General features: G+C 38.7%; 1 protein-coding gene across 1 annotated transcript in view; it reads right to left on the reverse strand.

Annotated features, from left to right (window-relative positions):
* SESTD1 (SEC14 and spectrin domain containing 1) overlaps positions 1-18,568 on the reverse strand; it is a 96,075-nt gene that overhangs the window by 14,634 nt on the left and 62,873 nt on the right. The window contains exons 6-10 of the mRNA XM_004701465.3: positions 17,879-17,992; positions 16,684-16,781; positions 13,735-13,790; positions 9,992-10,203; positions 4,364-4,486 (exon numbers count right to left, since the gene is read on the reverse strand). Of these exons, the coding sequence (XP_004701522.2) occupies positions 4,364-4,486; positions 9,992-10,203; positions 13,735-13,790; positions 16,684-16,781; positions 17,879-17,992 (603 nt within the window). The remainder of the gene's footprint in view (positions 1-4,363; positions 4,487-9,991; positions 10,204-13,734; positions 13,791-16,683; positions 16,782-17,878; positions 17,993-18,568) is intronic.

Here is an 18,568-nt window from a genome sequence, read left to right on the forward strand (position 1 = left end):
TTGGACAGTGTAAGATATGACAAAATAATAATTTATAAATTATCATGGTTTCATGAGGGAGGGGGGAGGGAGGGTTAAAAATGAGGAGCTGATGCCAGGGGCTTAAGTGGAGAGCAAATGTTTTGAGAATGATGAGGGCAACGAATGTACAAATGTGCTTTACACAATTGATGTATGTATGGATCGTGATAAGAGTTGTATCAGCCCCCAATAAAATGATTAAAAAAAAGAAGAAATGAAAGCAGAAAATGTAAAAAAAAAAGAAAGATATGAGCTTGAATGTTCATGTATCAGGACAGAAACATTCAGGACTGACACTGGAGTTGGAGGGATGATGGGTATTTACATCATGATGGGAAATCTGATCTAAAAGGAAAGTCATATTGCTGGCATACTTAGGTTAAAGATACTCAAAATATCTGTGAGGAAGAAACTATTGGCTTTTCATGTAGACCCTTTCTTTTTTTTTTTTTTTTTTTTATTTTTTTTTTTTTCTTCCATGTAGACCCTTTCTGACTTGCTATTGGGCACAACGCACCAGCAGACCACTGAGAGTGACGTGCCACTTCAGAGACTTACTTCCCCTTCCCCAAAAGACAGAATTAGATTTCTTGTTCAACTAAAAGAAATCACAGGAGAAACCAGGATCATTGGCTGAACAGTGACTGGGGGAACCCCTAGTGGCCCATTAGGCCTGGAACTGAACTCACCTCTGTGACAATAATCAACCACTTAAGATCAAAAGGGCAGCATTTACCAAAGGACAGAGGGTTAGGAAAGGAGGAGGAATAGAGGTAAAAAAAATCAGAGCTTCGAATTTATATTCCCTAACAAAGAAATACATATTTGGAGGAGTTTCATTTTCTCTACTTTAAAATATAATGCAATGTTATAAAGTTTTTCCCAATTCTACCCTATCAATATACTAAAAATGTATCTCATAATTTTGGAAGGGCTAAACAGTACCAATAAATGTTTTAAAGCGCTGACTTCTACAAAGGAACAGGAAAGGCTTCTGATTTTCAAAAGAGCTCGAATAACGTATTACAGTACCTTCACCTGATAAACTAATACATTCGATCCTTCACCAAAAAACCTGCTCCCAAGGTGACAGTGCAGTGCCACCTATTGGTGACAATTTTCACTTTTACACCTTTTAGACTAGAACTTTTCGTGTTCATAAAAAAGCAACGAGACCCCATATACCATCAAGCTTCAAAAATTAACAACTCAGTGAATTCTTTTCGATCTATAACCAATTCTGCTCCCAATTTTGGGGGGTGGGGTGGGAAGGCTTTTCTTTGGGAGTATGAATGCATGCCTCAATGAACATGCATATGCCAAGTATTAAGAATATATGAATGAAAACAAGCTGTATTTTAAGCCCATCTATGACATTTTGTCGTTTCCTCAGAAAGAAAAATTATCTCAGTAATTTGTACTTCAAGCCTAGTCTAAGTACTTATTGATTGAAGCATTTAGTCTCTTCGTTTCTGAGGCTATAAAATAAGACTGTGATATTAGAGTGACCTACAAATCCTAATCTGTAATTTCCAATTCAAAAGTTCTTTAATTTAGTATTGCTTCCTTTACTCTGGCAGCGTCGTGGCCACTCGTTGCTGGGCTGCCTGCCATAGTCAGGATTTCAGGACCAGCAGCAGCTCTGGAAAGAGTGGGCTTTCTACTCCAGCAGACACTCTCGGAAGCCCACAGGGGACATGATGAGTCAGCACTGACGCGAGGGCAGCGAGTTAGAACAACCTTATGAGATAAATACAAAATCAAGCATTTAAAGTACAGGAATCTATATATACCTGTTGCAATTTTATCCATATGTATATGCAATGAAAAGGTATTTTAAATTCTTGTAAACTTCTCAGAAGATGAACGTTTCCAATTTCTAACTACAATTATTGCTTTTGGCATCTCTTAAAAATAACAAAGAAATATCTGCTTCAAGATCCTAATGTTTTGTGTCCTTTTATTAAAAGAACTTCTGTGACAGTTTGAAAGAAGTCTAGAATGTTCTACAGTGCATAATGGTGTCAGGAAAAGAAAAAACGGAAAAATCAGTTGTCATCAATTTGACTCAGACCCATAGGAAAGGGGGCACAAATTATAGAATAAGCTGTACAATAGGAGCCCTAAGGAGCCCTGGTGGCACTGCCAGGTAAGCACTGCACTAGTTAACCACTAGGTCTGTGGTTCAAACCCACAAGCTACTCCATGGAAAAACTATGAGGCTGTTTACTTTCATAAATTGTGGTCTCAGAAACTATACATAGGGTGGCTATGAGTCTGATTTAACTCAATGGCATTGAGAGTGTAGGTTTTGGTTTTACAGCAACTGAAAAGAGCTTGTAGTGAGCTAAAGCTTTGGTCTGTTCTGTGGGAGAAACATGAGGTTGTCTGCTCATGCCACCATTTACAGTCCCACAAACCCTTGCTTGTAGGACAAGTTCTACTCTTGTCCTACAGAGATGCTATGAGTCAGAACTAACTCCATGACAGTGGCTTTGGTGGTTTTGTTATAGTATGACTTGCCTGAACAATATAAAAAGTTTAACTAAAGCACAATTCCTGTCAAAAACAAGCAAAATTAAGTTATTTTACAAGGGCCAAGAAAACAACAACATAAAACCTAAGCCACTGCTGTCGAGTTGATTACAATTCATAATTACCCTCTGGGTCAGAGTAGAATTGCTTCACAGGACTTCCTATGGGCTGTACAGCTTTACAGAGGCCGACTGCCTGCCTCCTGTTCTCCTCCATCGTTTCTGATGGGTTCTTCAGCCACCAACCTCCTCATTAGCAGCCTGACATTTAACACATTAAGCCAGCAGGGCTCCAAAAGAACACTCAAGGGAGCTATAAATTAGATATCAATTAGTCAATGTATGTGTGGGGTTTTTTTTAGAGTAAGCGAAAGAATCATTGTATTGAAACCGGGGAATATATAAATTTTTGAATTATGGGATTTTGTTTTTTAAGCCTCTTTTCTCGGACTCACGTTACGTGATTCATTATCTTGTTGTCAAACATTAGTCCCTCAGTTAGAGATTATAATTCCTTTAGATATGATACCATGTGTAGATTATCTGCCCGTACTGCTGCTATTAAAGTTGGTTTGGAAAATATAAATAAAGCAATATAATAAAATCAAGGTGTATATTAAAAAGGAAAATTATGTCATATATTAAAATGTCATATATTATAAAATTCGAATTTATTCTCAAAAGCAGGATATTTAAATTCTATTCTGTAAATTTATTTCATTCAAATATCTATTTACTAATACTATCCAATACTTCTCATTACTGTTTTAATTCGGGCAGTTGGTGGGGTAAGGGAAAACAAATGTGGTAACAGAATTTCAGAAGATCCTTAAAATTCATCTTGGCCCAGAGTTTAACATTTCTATTGACCAATTTTGACGACAGACCTAAGGATATAGAAATGAAGGGATCCAAGTTTTATTTTCCCAATTCAATCCTTTTAAAATTACCCTAAGTCATGTGACTTGGAAGCGGGGCACTAATTATTCACAATGTGGAGGGAGGATCAGGTCTAAGTAATGAAGAGTTTAACACATACCCACTTCCACCACATACGAAGTTAAGCTTTAAACCCTCTTAAACAATTGTCTATAATCTGCCTGTGAGTTAATTTGTCTGTCTCACACCTGATATCGGCTTGCTGATCGCCTTTACAATTACAAATGTGAGCTGCTAAAGGCAGAGAGAATAGAAAAACCTCCTCTGCATTCATTCCCAACAGTTAGGCTACAGGCAGCAATTCCACTTTTACTCTCAGGCTGACCATTGTTCCTCGTTAATAGCTTGTTGCTAACTGGACGGGGCAGCTGGGGGTCAAGTCCACTCAGGACTTGAACAGAAAGGCCTGGTGACCTAATGCTAAAACCACCACTCAGGAAAACGCTGTGGATCATGGTTCTACTCTAACATGCAAGGTGTTTCCATGAGCCACAGCTGACAGCAACCACAACGCATGCACTTCCAACCAAGCAGGGGAGAGCACCTTTCTCAGGACTAAAGAGGTGCCGGGAAGGACAGATAAAACCTCAAGTCTTGAACTCAATCCTTTCTTCTCTCACAATAGCCTTTTAAAATTTTCACACCAATGCATTTTTAGAAGTATGCATATCATTAGACTGCACTGGAGACAAAGCAAGCCCAAATGGCTAATAAGAATTGATCAAAGTACACTTCGCAGCCCCTAAATGCTAAACGTGCCATACTTTACATTACTACACCAAAGTTTATAGCCACCTCTCGCTCCTGAACATGCTAGTCGTCACGTGTGAGTGACAGCACCGTGACTTGCGGAGGAAAAAGCCTCTTACACTGTGCTGGCTCTCGATCTCTTCGTGCTTCTGCTGCAGGGCCTGGGAGGCCCTGATGGAGTCTCCAATGCCCCACTGGGCTCTTAGCTGTTCTGATCCAGGCCCTTCAAGCCAGTTCACAACCTGCAAAGGAAAGTTGAGATGAAATTTTAAAAATATTCAAAAGCTTGCCAAACTCTTTCTCATGACTTATTTCTTCCAAACATTTCTCAAGTACTTTTTAATTTCAGTGAATATTTTAAGTTCTCTCACACAGGTAGCAAATGTGTCTTGGTAAGTAGCTGAACTACGACAAGCTTTCCAAAACCCAAGTTTAGAAGCATGAGTACTATAGTCCTCTCAGGCTGCCAGGGATCAGACGGTCTGCCTGCCTAAAGGAAATGGGGAAGCCCCCCCCCCCCCAGCAAAGGATTAAAAATTACTATATGATAATAAGGGAACTCTAGGGTTTGGAGTCAGGACATCAGAAATGACACCGCTCAAATTTCTTATCTGACGTTTAAGAAAATTCAATTCTGGAGTGATTAAGTACTTGCCCAAGGTTACATAATCCATTATTGAAAAACTCAGACTAAAAGCCCTCCGTCCTAAAGTGCTTCCTACAGCCTTGGTAAAATCAAATGACTCAACTGATTCATGTACACTGAAAAGGAAAAGGCTCTCCCCTGCACACCCTCCCCCACCCCCTTTTGGGGGGAAGAAAATTTTAAACTCTAGAATTTATTCCAGTGTAAGAAATGAAAAAAAAAATTTATAAATTATCAAGGGTTCATGAGCGAGGGAGAGGGAAAATTGAGGAGCTGACACCAAGGGCTCAAGTAGAAAGAAAATATTTTGAAAATGATGGCAACATAATGTACAAATGTGCTTGACACAATGGATGGATGGATGGATGGATGGATGGATGGATGGATGGATGGATGGATGGATGGATGGATGGTGATAAGAGCTGTAAGAGCCCCCCAAAAAAGATTTTTGAAAAAAAGGAATTTAGGATTGATATCCAGATTCCCAAGACCCTGAGAGGCCCAGCAGCAGTACTAGTCTACCTGGATGCAGGCTGGGAACTCATCGGCCAGGATGGCAGCATCTGCATCCCTGTTGTGCTGGGTGCCTGCAACAATCTAAGAGTCCAGGTATGAGGAAACAGGGTGGATGTGGAAGTCACTGGCATAAGACCCTCCTAGTCCCAGGGTCCATGTCCAGTAGTCCAGAGTCACTCAACTCAAGGATGGCCAAGGGGAGGCCCTTCTTATCAGGTATTCATAATGTTCCTGGTCTAGATACTCTTTAGAATTTCTACTCTAAGCAATATTGCCTAGTACACCACTGTTAGCTTTTCCAGTAAAAGAGTTAGACAGCCAAATAGAGATCAAATTCCCATGCAGAGAGAGAAAACTGTTTGTTAACACTTCCCTCATATGCTCTGAAACAACATATATTCTGAAGTAATTTTGACAGAGGACATAATTATTATCAAGCTTTACACCTGTTACTAAATAGGAAAAAGGAGCTCTTCAGCATAGATGCCTGGTTAGGGCCTAACTCTACATGTAGGAAAGCTCCCAGGAAGTGCACGAGGGAGACCCAGGTGTATTACAGATCCCGTGCACAGGCTTTCTTCAGAACTTGGGAGACCTTCACTTATGTTTAATTGAAAATGATCAAAGTAAGCTATGATCTACTGCTCTAAACCATATGACACTTGCATTGAAGAATCTAATTCTCTGTTTCTGGACATCTACAATCCTGCCAATCTCCAGCTATTTTAAGCAATGCTCTGGGATAGATGTGTGCATGTGCATCTATATACAATTTATACTAATTTCCTTATGGTTTTCCTAGGAAAGGTTTCCAATACAGATCTTTTTGGGTCCACTGATGAGAGCTGTGCAGTGTAATCTTTGCAAAGTATAAAAGCTATTCTAAAAATAATCATGCCATATGGAAATATATTTCTCAATGTAGTTTTTAAAAATATTAATGCCAAAAACTATATTAGAAATAATTATAAAGGTAATCTTTTAAAAATTATAAAATAAAGATAATGATTTTTGTGATTTCACTTAATGTTCTTTGTTCAATTATCTTCTAGAATCCTAAATATCAACCTATTTTAACTTTCGACTTCTATCAATAAGGTTTGATACTAGAGAGCAACATTCTTAATATTTTGGACTCACAGCAGGACCACTAAGTGCTGTAACCTTCATTTGGGTCAACTGCAGAGCACTCTGTCACCTGTAGAATCCTCTTGTCGGGGGCTCTTAGGAACACAATGTTTGGTTTCTAGCACCTCCACTTTCTCGGCTTTGTCAAGGGCCGAGGGGCCTAGGAACTTCTGCTTTTGCTCTGCACTTTTCTGTGTTCTTTCGCACAAAAATACAGCTCAGTAACTCAGCCTGGAGAAAGCACCAGACATGGAGTCAAGTGTGGATCTGAATTCTGACTTTGCTTCTAATAGCTAACGAAACCTTGATTCCTGTTCTTTCGCACAAAAATACAGCTCAGTAACTCAGCCTGGAGAAAGCACCAGACATGGAGTCAAGTGTGGATCTGAATTCTGACTTTGCTTCTAATAGCTAACGAAACCTTGATTCCTCAACTCTAAAAAGGTATTACCAATTCTATGGTACAAGGCAGGATTATACTAGCAAAACACACCACATAGCCTTTAAGATTAACCAGTAGCCCTTGGGTTTGTACACTTCTTTCTGTAACCTAGCTCCTCTGTTCACTCTCCTTTATGAAGTTTGTGTCCTACTGCATTTTGCATTAAGATCCTTGGACTTGTTAAGAGAAGCCCTAAACTATATTGTTCAATACTTAAAAAAATGAAAACTAAAATATTAGGTTTGATGTAACAACTCAAAACAACTTCCCATTTCATTGTAGGTAATTAACTGCTGATTTATTAGTATAAGCTACAAATATGGATATATAACAGAGATGAAATCTTTAATTTATAAAAATAATATAATGAATTGTTTTACTAGACATACATACCTAAATTCTAGCAATAAGGGTAGAATGGGAGCAACTAAAAAGAATTACTTAAGAAATATATATATATATATATATATATATATATATGCTTAAGTGGAGGGCAAATGTTTTGAGAATGATGAGGGCAATGAATGTACAAATGTGCTTTACACAACTGATGTATGTATGTATTGTGATAAGTGTTGTATGAGCCCCTAATAAAATGATTAAAAAAAAGAATTTGATATATATCATTTTTTAAAACCCCAATTAACATTTAAAACAGTCTAACTTTGTTTTGTGGGACCTCTAGAAACAAAGTCCCCCCCCCAAATCAAACTCACTGCCATTGAGTCATTTCTGATTCATCAAAAAAAGAAAAATCAATACAAAAAAACCAAACAAACCCACAAACCCACTCACTGCCACTGAGTCACTTCTGACTCATAGTGACCCTGTAAACAACAGAAACAGGTTAATCTAAATCATGGCAATTGGATAAAATGAAAACATTAGCATTTAAATCAATAAATGGTATATAAATTAATGTCCTCAGTGGGAGGGAGTATAAGTGTCAAATATACATAGCTTTAATGTATAATGAAAGTGATTTTCCTTAGTAATGCAGTATCAGTAGTGTATGACTATTTCTAATAAAAAGATGCAAACCAGAGTTGATATCCCAGTAAACACGTCTATTTAAACACATGGATGCTGGCAGTTTGCCAAACTAGGTTAAAAAACTTAATCTCAATCAGGACACTTTGCTCAGTCAACCTGAATATTTAACTTTCTGCAAGAACAATTCATACCCAATCCTTATCACTGCGATTCTTCAAATGGCTGCATTTAAATACAAAGTACAGCATTGGGGGCATACTCTTAAAATCTAGCATTGAGTGACAACTAGTTACACAAGCCAGCAATACACCTGAGTATCCACCACTCTCCCAGGGTCAGGATGATTTCTAAAGAATGCATGGAAGAACATCCAGAATATCGGGGCAAACCAGGCAGAAGGGCACATCAAGCAGTCATTTTGACCTGGAGAATGGGCTGGGCACTGAGAACATGGCCAGCCTCCAGTTGTAGTTACACAACTCAGAGTGCACCCCATGTTGCACTATGGTTCTTCCATACAAAGGAAGAAAAGCACATGCATAGTTTTGGAAGGAATGTTTCTAATACCAGCAGTAATTACTATCACAGCACATAATGAGGGTTTCAGGAGGGTACTGAAGCGGCAGCTCCGACATAGAAGCGTGAAATCACACCACGGAGAATCAGAACCTACTCTGTCAAAGGGCATAAATTTCTCACTACATCTCCTAATCCCCATCAAGACCTTACATGAGAAAAAAATTTTTTAATAATAATAAAAATGAAGACCATAAGTGATGTTCTCAACAAATAGTTAAGGGTCAGCTGATCAAGTCGGGGCAGTGAATTATTTAATGTGGCTCTTCTAGCCAGGCTCGCTAACTTCCACCAAACGACTCTTGCCAGATGAGTCTGGGTTAAGAGAAGGTGGAGGAAGACACTGATAGTATTCAGCTGTGACTAACTGTTAGCAAGACTCATTGTGATTGGCCTCCTGCTGGGTATAAAATGAACCCTGTCAGAAGCAGGAGTATGCCTCTCTATCTCAGAAAGAGAGAAAAGCCACGGTGGAACTTGTCCTCTGGACGCCAAGATCTCTGCACAGTGAACCTCTCTGATCCAAGCAGAAGAGTGACAGGAGCAGTAGCAACAGAACCAGGAGCCAGAGCCTGACAGAGCAGTGGGCCTGCCAGCCCAAAGAGCAAATAAAGCTGAGTGTTCCTGCCGGAGCAGGATGCCTGCAGGCATTTAATTTGTGGAGCTGGAGTTGAGTGCCTTAGGCTTACAAGTGAAGTGGCATGATCTTGGGCATTTATTAGCAGCCCTAAAAGAACTTTGTAGCATGTCCTGACTGAAAAACGGTATTCTAAGCCTCTCTCATCTGAATTGTAGCCTGTCCACGTCCATAATAAACCACGTAATCATGAGCAGTATCTGTGAGTGCTCTGTGGCCATTACAGAATCACAGCATGACAAGCAGAGAGCACCTTGGGAGACAGAGCACACTCCATAGCATGGATGAACCTTGAGAACATCAATCTGAGTGCAGTAAGTCATAAACAAAAAGACAACCACTATATGATCCCAATCATAGAAAGTCTTTATCATAGGCAATTACATAAAGACCAAAGCTCCTCAGTGGAGAATGGGAGGAGAAAATAGTTATTGTGTGAGGGGCACGGAGTTGCTATTAAGGATGAAGGGGAAGTGTGAAGGCAGTGAGTGGCGATACTTACACAACCTGTTGCCACTGGAGGGAACCACATGACAGTGGTCCACTGTGCAAATATTCTGCTGTATACATTTTACCACAATGTAAAACAGCGAAAGGTGAAAAAGCAATAGTGTCAAAATAGTCAAATTTAAATGCAACTATTATTTGTGAAAAGACAAAAAGACTGTTTCAGGATCTGCTTTAAAAGTCTAAGGTTCTCAACATGGTGTAAGACACAGTAAAAAAACCAAACAAGTTACTTAATAAAAATGACCAGTGGAAAAGTTAAATATATAGGTATGTTGAAACCAGACAAGATTGGTGCCTACCTGCATTACCTTCTGTTGAATCTCTTCTAACTGTGTGCGCTTACTGCGCTGCCGACACACCTCCTGGTAGCGAGTATACTGCTCTCGGAGTGAATCCAGTAACTTCATAACCTGCGGCTGTGCAAGCAGTTCGTCATCCATGGGAGACCACGAGACTCCTCCGTCTGAGCCATTAAAGCGGCGCTGCTGTAATTCGGACAATAACTCATGTCCTTTATGAATGAAAGATACTTAGAATTAATATCTACCAAGAAATACACAGCTGACCTTCCAAACCCTCAGATCGAAAGTATGTGGGGAATTAAAGATGGCTCCTAGAAAGCAATTAGGTGGTCAAAAGCAGTCCCTCAAAAGGCTCAGAGGGAGCTTAGAGTGCTACTGGCAGAGCACTTACATTGATTTAGGTATTCTAAGTAATCTAGAGATGATTTCAAGTGTACAGGAGGATGTGCAGCAGTGATATGCAGCTACAACTCCACTTTATAGAAGGGACTAGAGCACCTGTGGATGGGTATTCTAGGACCAGCCCCCGTGAATACCAATGGATGACTATATTCTCAATTCTATTTCCTGTTCTTAAGGCCTGTCTACTTACCTGTCTTTCATAGATATTTAAATGCAATATTTCTATTTATTTTTATGTCACAATCAATTTTAAAAATTATGTTCATGCATGCATACACTTATGTGCATGTGTGTACACACACACTCACATTTACACCTACACCTACACTGGGCAGTGGTGGTTCAGTGATAAAATGCGCACCTTCCATGTTGAGAATTGGGTTGGATTCCTGGCCAACATACCTCAGTTGCAGCCACCACTCACCTGTCAGTGGAGGCTTGCCAGGTGCTACGATGCTAAACAGTTAGCAATAAAGTTTACAGACTACAATGGACTAGAAGAATGGTCTGACACTCAACTTCTAAACCTCAGCCATTGAAAACCTTGTGGATTACAGGGGTTCAATCCATCTGTGCCAAGAGTCACTCTAGAGTCACTCAACAGCCACCAACAACATGCAGTTTAAAGAGACAAACTGGCACGTGCTATGAACACACAGACACAGCATCAGTAAAGTCTTGTTAGGAGAAGATTCATTACCCAGAATACTGAGCCTACCAGTCCCTGTTCTCTGTAGCGCAATTAGCTACACTCTGGGATTTCTCGCGGATAGTGCTAATCTAAGTGGTATTGTTGTAAAACTTCAGTATTAAGTCATACTCCTTTTTTATCTATACCTTTCAAAACAAAGTTGATGCTAAAATAAATGCATGATTAAATTTAAAGGAGAGTCTTCATTTTTGGTACAAAATAATATGTGGACAATCTCTATTTATAGAAAGCTCCACAAAATATGAATGGGATCTTGAATGGCCATGCTAGTATAAGAACTACACTCAATGTGATTCATCTATAGCAAACTTGTGGAGAAAACCTACTTACTCAGATATGAAAAATTAAAATTGTAAAATGGCCAACATCAAAATTATAGGTGAATCAACAATTTTTGAAATGACCAAGTTAAAAACTGTTTTACAGGAATAACACTATTCTGATAACCATTTAGGTGCTTACAAGAATGATTTTCTTTGCTTCATCTTTATTTACAAAAATTCTATACATTCCAATGGTTCCCATATATAAAACTAGAAATTTTGTTATAGCCTAGAGGTATTTCCAATTTTGAACAAAGATCTCAGACTGTCCTAAACCTCTTCATTTTACAGACTGTCCTAACCCTCTCCATTTTACAGACTGTTCTACGCCTCTCCATTTTACAGACTGTCTGCACCTCTCCACTTTGTATTCCCGTTGAGCCCTGCTTTGAGTCAGCAGCATGAATATAAAAAGAAGAGAGTTATCTATGAAGTTAATTTTAACATACAATTTAGAAAAATCTTCTCAATTCAATGGCTTGAAATAAGAAAATTTCAAAATTTTAGGTAGGTTTTAGAATTAATGGAAAATGGAATTAAAACACAATAGAAAATTTGCACAAGCTTTTAAAAGCCCCTATATGTATTTATGGGATTTATCTCTAGAAAAAAAATCTTTACTAATAGATCTATTATACCTTGTAAGTATGCAGGGACACGATTACTGGTTTACTGAGGAAGTAAGATCTCTGACATACTGGAAAAACTTCAGACAACTGATTTAATACAGGAAAATGCAAAATGGATTTCTTTACTCTTTCATTATATTTTACAACAGAACACCGTTTTACAGATTTGGGGAAAGTTTTACAATCAGAATACATTTTGTTGGTTGTTTTCCTACTTCACAAAGGTTACCCATACCATTTTCTCCATGGCTAACATTTCCATTAGAGTGGAGACACAGCATACAAGGACTCACTCTGTAACCACGCTGCTGATGTTCCAGTTCCTACTCAACTGTAAAATAAGGCCTAAATTGGCTTATTTTTTACATCTCAAAAGTATTCCCAACTTAAAGTTGAGATCATAATAGCACCAAAGTCACAGGGTGGTGGTGAATGGGTAAATGAACTTATACAGGTAAAACGCTGAGAATAGTAAAATAAACTATGGGGCAGGTGGAGGAGGGGATGTTAAAAAGTAGAGGTATTTCCATTTAAAAGCATTTGAGTGTATTCGTGAAACCATTACGAGAAGCTATGTGGGCTTGACTACACCTACTAAGCACACTGAACACTTACTCCATGCAGGAGGCCATATGCTACATGCTTTTACTTAGATTGCTGTACAGTGGGTTTATCTAGTCGTCTTAGATTTCAACTTACTTTGAACTATGCTGATATAACTTAACTTTATCAAGTAATTTTATGTATCTAAATCTTGACCCCCTGAAATACAAAATAGGAAAAAATAACACTAGCGATCTCAAAGGGTTCTTGCACCTCCACGCCCCACCCTCCACCCCAAATCCACTGCCAGTGAGTCAATTCCCATTCAGAGTGGCAGCACAGGAGTGGGACGGCTGCAAAAGGCTTTCCAAGAAAGTAAATCTTTATGGGAGCAGACAGTCTCATTGCTGCCCCACGGAATGGCTGCTGGGTTTGAATTGCTACCAACGCAACATATAACTCACTATACCACCAAGGCTCTTTAAAGGATTATTAGGATAAGGTGACCAGACGTCCCGCTTTTGGCGGGGCAGTACTGATTTTTAACAATTTGTCCCGTGTAATTTAAAAAAGTCCTGATTTTTTGGAAAGAATGCACAACAAGCTAGGGTATACGGGTTTCGGCTGGCATGTGGCTATTTCACCAGGATATGAGTTTTATCAATGGTGTCCCGCTTTTGTCCCGTTTTACCAATGTTAAAATCTGGTCACCTTATATTAGAATTAACTTTTTAAAAAAAATACATAAAATATGTCTAGTAAAATACTTGTCACATAACTAGTATTTTTGAAACATTAGCCACCATTATCTTACACCATCCTCATAAACCAAAAAGCAAATCCATAGCAAGACAATAAAAAGTAATCTATCTCCATTTCAACAATACAGAAATAAATTCAAATATTCAAATATTTCAAGGGAGAAATATATCATTTTTATTTCAATACATAAAAATTCATTAATTAGTACAGTTATATTAAACCACAAGGCGTTTGAAAAACGGTCCCTCAAAATTCTAGCCTATCTACTTGTTCATCTGATGTTTATTAAATGACCCAATCACTCTATGACTGTTTTATGATGTTAAGATTATCACTAGTGAATGCGTGTTTTGCATCTTATCATCTTACCTGTCTGAAGAACAGTTTCAGGATCAACTGATGGAAGAAAGTTTAAATCCACAGACCTGGCAAACATCAAAAGAAGAAAATTGAAAAGCTGTATTTCTAGCCTGTAACTTGGCAAACTATTTTATATATATATATTACACAAAACAAACATAAAAAAACATGCCAAACTCCCTGCTGTCAAAAGGATCCCAACTCATAGCAACCATACAGGACCAAGCAGAAATGCCACAGGGTTTCCCAGGCTGTAACTCTTTACGGGAGCAGACTGAGACACATTTCTCTTCCGGAGTGACTCATGGGCTGGAACCACCTACCTGTTGATTGGTAGTCAGAGAACTTAATCATTGCACCAACCAGGGATCCTAATTTCTCCTAAGCATAAGGAAGCCCATTAGAGACAAGTTAAAACAAACAACCCAGTGCCATCACCTCAACTCCAACTCACGTAGACCCATAAAGAGGAGTTACCCCCCAAAACCCTGGAATTGTGCTGGGTGGAGTGGAACTTTCTTAGTAGTAGACATTTTGCCCACTAGATAAGCATGGAGCAACTCACTCTGAGTTAGTGCACCCAGTGGCATTGCCTGAGAAGGTTCTCTCTGGTCACAGTGAATTTTTTCATGAAAGCAGTTTCGCTTGAACCTCGTTTTTTTGTGTGATGGCTGATTTAGGGGAACAGTGTGCGGCTGTGAAATTCTGGGGGGAAAACGCCACAGGAACTATTGGACACCACTGTGGGGAAGGACACCACTGTGGGGAAGGACACCACTGTGGGGAAATCTCAAGTGTACAAGTGGTTTTCTCCTTTCAAAAAAAGTGAACTGTAGATTGATGACAAACCTCACTCTGGATATCCGTCAACTACCCTGATCGGACAAAAATGTCAACTTGTAATGTATTTGGAGTTCATTCCCCCAGGTCAGATTATTCATCAAGCTTTCTACTTAGAGGTTCTGAAAAGATTCGGGTAACAGTGTGAGACAATAAAGGCCTGATTTGTGGCAGATGAGTGGACTGGTTTTGCCACAAGTGCACCTGCTCTTGCAGCCATGTCAGTGCACCAGTTTTTGGCAAAAAGCAGCATGCCTCTCTTGCCCCACACGCCTTACTCACCTGACCTTGCTTTGTGTGACTTTTTTTTTTGCTTCTGCGACTGCAGAGGGACATGAAATGACAGCGATTTGAAGATGTCAAAGAGGTAAAGGAAAAAATGAGGGAGGTGCTGTCCGCCATCCAAACAGATGTTTGAAAAATGTTTCCCAGAATGGAATCACAGATTTGACAAATGTGTTAAGTATAATGGAGAGTACTTTGAAAATGATATGGTTGTTTTGTAAAAACATTTAAATACATCGCTTTGAAAAACAATTGCAGGGTTTTTTGGGGGGTACCCCTTTGTAGGTTTCAAAATCTGTGACTGTATAGTAACCCAAGACTGTAACATTAAAACTGCATCCAACCATCCTCTATCAAAGTTGTACTTTTATCAAAAGCAACCATTGCTAGCTGAAAATATTCTGTCTGCTGGACTACTCAGAAAGCAGCAAGTTTGGATAACTGTTATTACTGTTTTATTACCCCACCCCATCGGAACCCTGGTAACACAGTAGAAAAGGGATTGGCCTGCTAACAGCAAGGTCAGAGGTTCGACACCACCAACTCCTCCAGGGAGGAGGAAGTGTTCTACTCCCGTAAAGAGTTACAGTTTCAGAAACCCACCGGGCAGTGCTACTTTGTCCTAGAAGCACACAGAGTTGGAATTGACTCCCTGGCAGGGAGTTAGGTTTGGTCTGTGGTTTTTGTGACTTAAACTAGATTTACTTTTTTCCTTCAATTTTCCTAATGAAAATTTACTTTTCCAAGGACCAGTCATCTTATCATTAAGCGATCAGGAAGAGTTAATTTGTCTCCTTTTTAAAAAGAAAGGGGGTGGGGTGGAGAGAGGGGAGGAATTTAGCCTACCAACACAAAGATGAAAAATTAACTAGCTTGTCAAATTAATAGAAACCTGTTAAAAATGATAAATGTAGATAGTTATATTTAGAAAATACAACTGAACAATTACTTGGTCCACTGTCATAAAACATTGAATTACGCCAAGGTGAGCTCATGAATATCACATTTTTGCAATTACAGAGAAAGTTCTACAAAATAGACATTTAAGTGCTCATGTATTCAAATAAGACTATAATTTATTTCATGTCGCAACCTTTTTCTTATTCTTTAAAGCAAAGCAGAGCTCTTAAGAGGTAGAATGCTGTTTCACTTTGAAAACGTCTCTGAACACATATTCTTTGAAACATGCTCAGCTCAGTGTTAAAGAACTATAAATACATTATTGTTGGGAGCTGCTCTGGAAGCAGAGGTCTGTTCGATCAAATGTGGACGTGCACACACAGCTCTCTCACGGTCAGATTGTCTCTCTCACGGTCAGATTGACTTTTGTGCTTTAATGTTATTGAAAACATCAGGTGCTTAGCCTTGGGAAAATATTTGCCAGACAAACAAGAACAAGGACAGGGGCGCTATTTTGAACAATAGTACATTCCCGCTTAACAGTGTATAAAAGCTTGCTGGAAAATAAACTTGGGGCTGCAGTCTTGAATTGCAGTCCTCCTGACCCCAGCTTTTTTGTGTCTGTCTTTTCTCAGTCCTCACCCCCTCATTTGAGTCTCCGTTGCTCTGCCGGCGGGCTCCGGCACATTATTATTCATTCAAAAAGGCCTTTTGTAAAAAGAAACTCTGATATAGATCAATGACTGTGTTCTACATGGGATGGGAATGCTCAAAGTGAAACACTGAATGAAACTTTCGTATGTCAATTTTGATGGAATGGAGTCTGTTTCCCTTACTTCTAAACGTGGGGATACCTTTCTGTGGGGTGGACAGTGCTGATCTGGAGTCATCGCAGCTTTGTCAGATTATGACTGCATGACATTTGCCACCTACCTCTCTTTCTCTTGCTGGTTTCCTTTGTCACTTCCATTGTTAATCAAAGCAAGCTCATCTAGCAACGATGTGGATTCCTTTGTAAATTTCTCAAAAACCTACAATCAGAGACTTTATTAACGCACTATAAATAATCTTAGGTGTTAATATGTTAAGAGCAATAGTGTTAACCAGCCAAGATTATCTTTCCGTCCCTGAAGGCACTTAATGCAATTCAACTACCAGAGCACTAGTATACCCAGAGAACACAAAACTGTTTCCTGAAACAAGTCAATTTAAGTACATTGAAAAATACTCTAAGTTTACATTAAGACAAGTTCATTTTTATTCTTGAGTCTCTATGAGTAACATTTCCACCAATAAAAGGTGTAACTATATAAAAATTACTTGGACCAGTTCTGCGCCTCTACTTCCAGTTACAGAATATTCTGATTTTGACATTTCTTTAGTTCATTCTGATTACATGTCAAAGAATTGTAATACAAGCATATCCATCCTCATTGCCATTGAATGAATTGACTCCTAGTGACCCTACAGGGCAGAACGGAACTGCACCCTGGGGTTTCCAAAGCTCCAAATCATTAACGCCAACTGCCACAGCTGTCTACTGGGGATCATAGGGTTTACTGCCTATGGGAAATGCCGCGCCCCCTGCGGGGAGGCTGGAATCATTCAGGGAGGCTGCAAAAATCAAACAGCTATACTTTATCCTGGATTGTGGGCTATAGTATAAAAGTTTCTAGTTGTCAAAGGGAACGGAGTAATTTCTTTTCTGAAAGAGGACAATGAGCCAAGTGGGTGTGGGAATCTACACTTTAGGTGAACAGCAAAGTGCTTCAACCACTGCACCACCACCATTACTTAAATACAAGCATGTAGCATAAATGTTTCAGTTCTAATATAAATTCTTATAATAGATTTCTTAAATAGGGATATTGGCTGATTTAAATTAATGCAATAATGTGGACACACATTTGTTCAAATACTGTGCAAAGACTACTACTCATTCTTAGATAACTGAAAATTCCTTTATTTTCCAAAATTATTAGTATATAACCCATATTGAATTAGTTTGCAGCTTGTTCTTTCAATACTCTACGTTCCCATAAAACAATGTCTTATACAGAGCAGCAGATTTCAGAAGCGTGACCTGATAAAAATACATTGAGAAATCAAATCATTATTATATACCAACCAGCCTCTTATTTAACCAGTCCATGTGATCATAGGTGAGACTCCCACCAAAATCTTCTGTTAACTGGCACGGTTCTATATAACGAGTCAGTTTATTGGCGGACACTAAAATAACCTAAAAAGTAAAGAAGATAAACACTTAGCAATTCAGTATTCGAGGTCCATGAAAGCAATGAGATGAAATTAGTTTAGAATTTGTAATGTTGTTTTCAGCTGTTTGCATGATCATTTATTTACTTCATATAATTTAATAATTTAAAATCAACTCAACAAACTGATATCTGCTCAAAAATATTAAAAGCATAACACATTTAAAAGACAAGAGATCCTAAGGGCCCAGCTAATTTAAAAAAATTAATATTAATACTTCAACTTCTTTAATACGATGATCCATTCTAAAAAAAGTCACGTGGTCTCAAATTTAGCTAGAAGAGATACTACAGAGATAAACACCCATGAAAACTATGAATCAAACATCTACACATTTCTAGGTTTCTCTAACATTTCGCTTGACTACATAGTCACAACCACAACAACACAAGCCAGGGTAACATATGCCAATATTGGTTTGAGAATCAGAAATAAAATGGAAGGCAATTAAGGAATTAATAGATGCAATTGCATAATCATGCTTGATCTAGGTGAACTATCAATTGTTACAATGTCTAGAACTCCCAATAAAATCGGGGGG

The sequence above is a fragment of the Echinops telfairi genome, unplaced genomic scaffold (genome assembly GCF_000313985.2).
Source record: "Echinops telfairi isolate 266 unplaced genomic scaffold, ASM31398v2 ScPeMD7_3;HRSCAF=10, whole genome shotgun sequence".
Classification (NCBI taxonomy): Eukaryota; Metazoa; Chordata; class Mammalia; order Afrosoricida; family Tenrecidae; genus Echinops; species Echinops telfairi.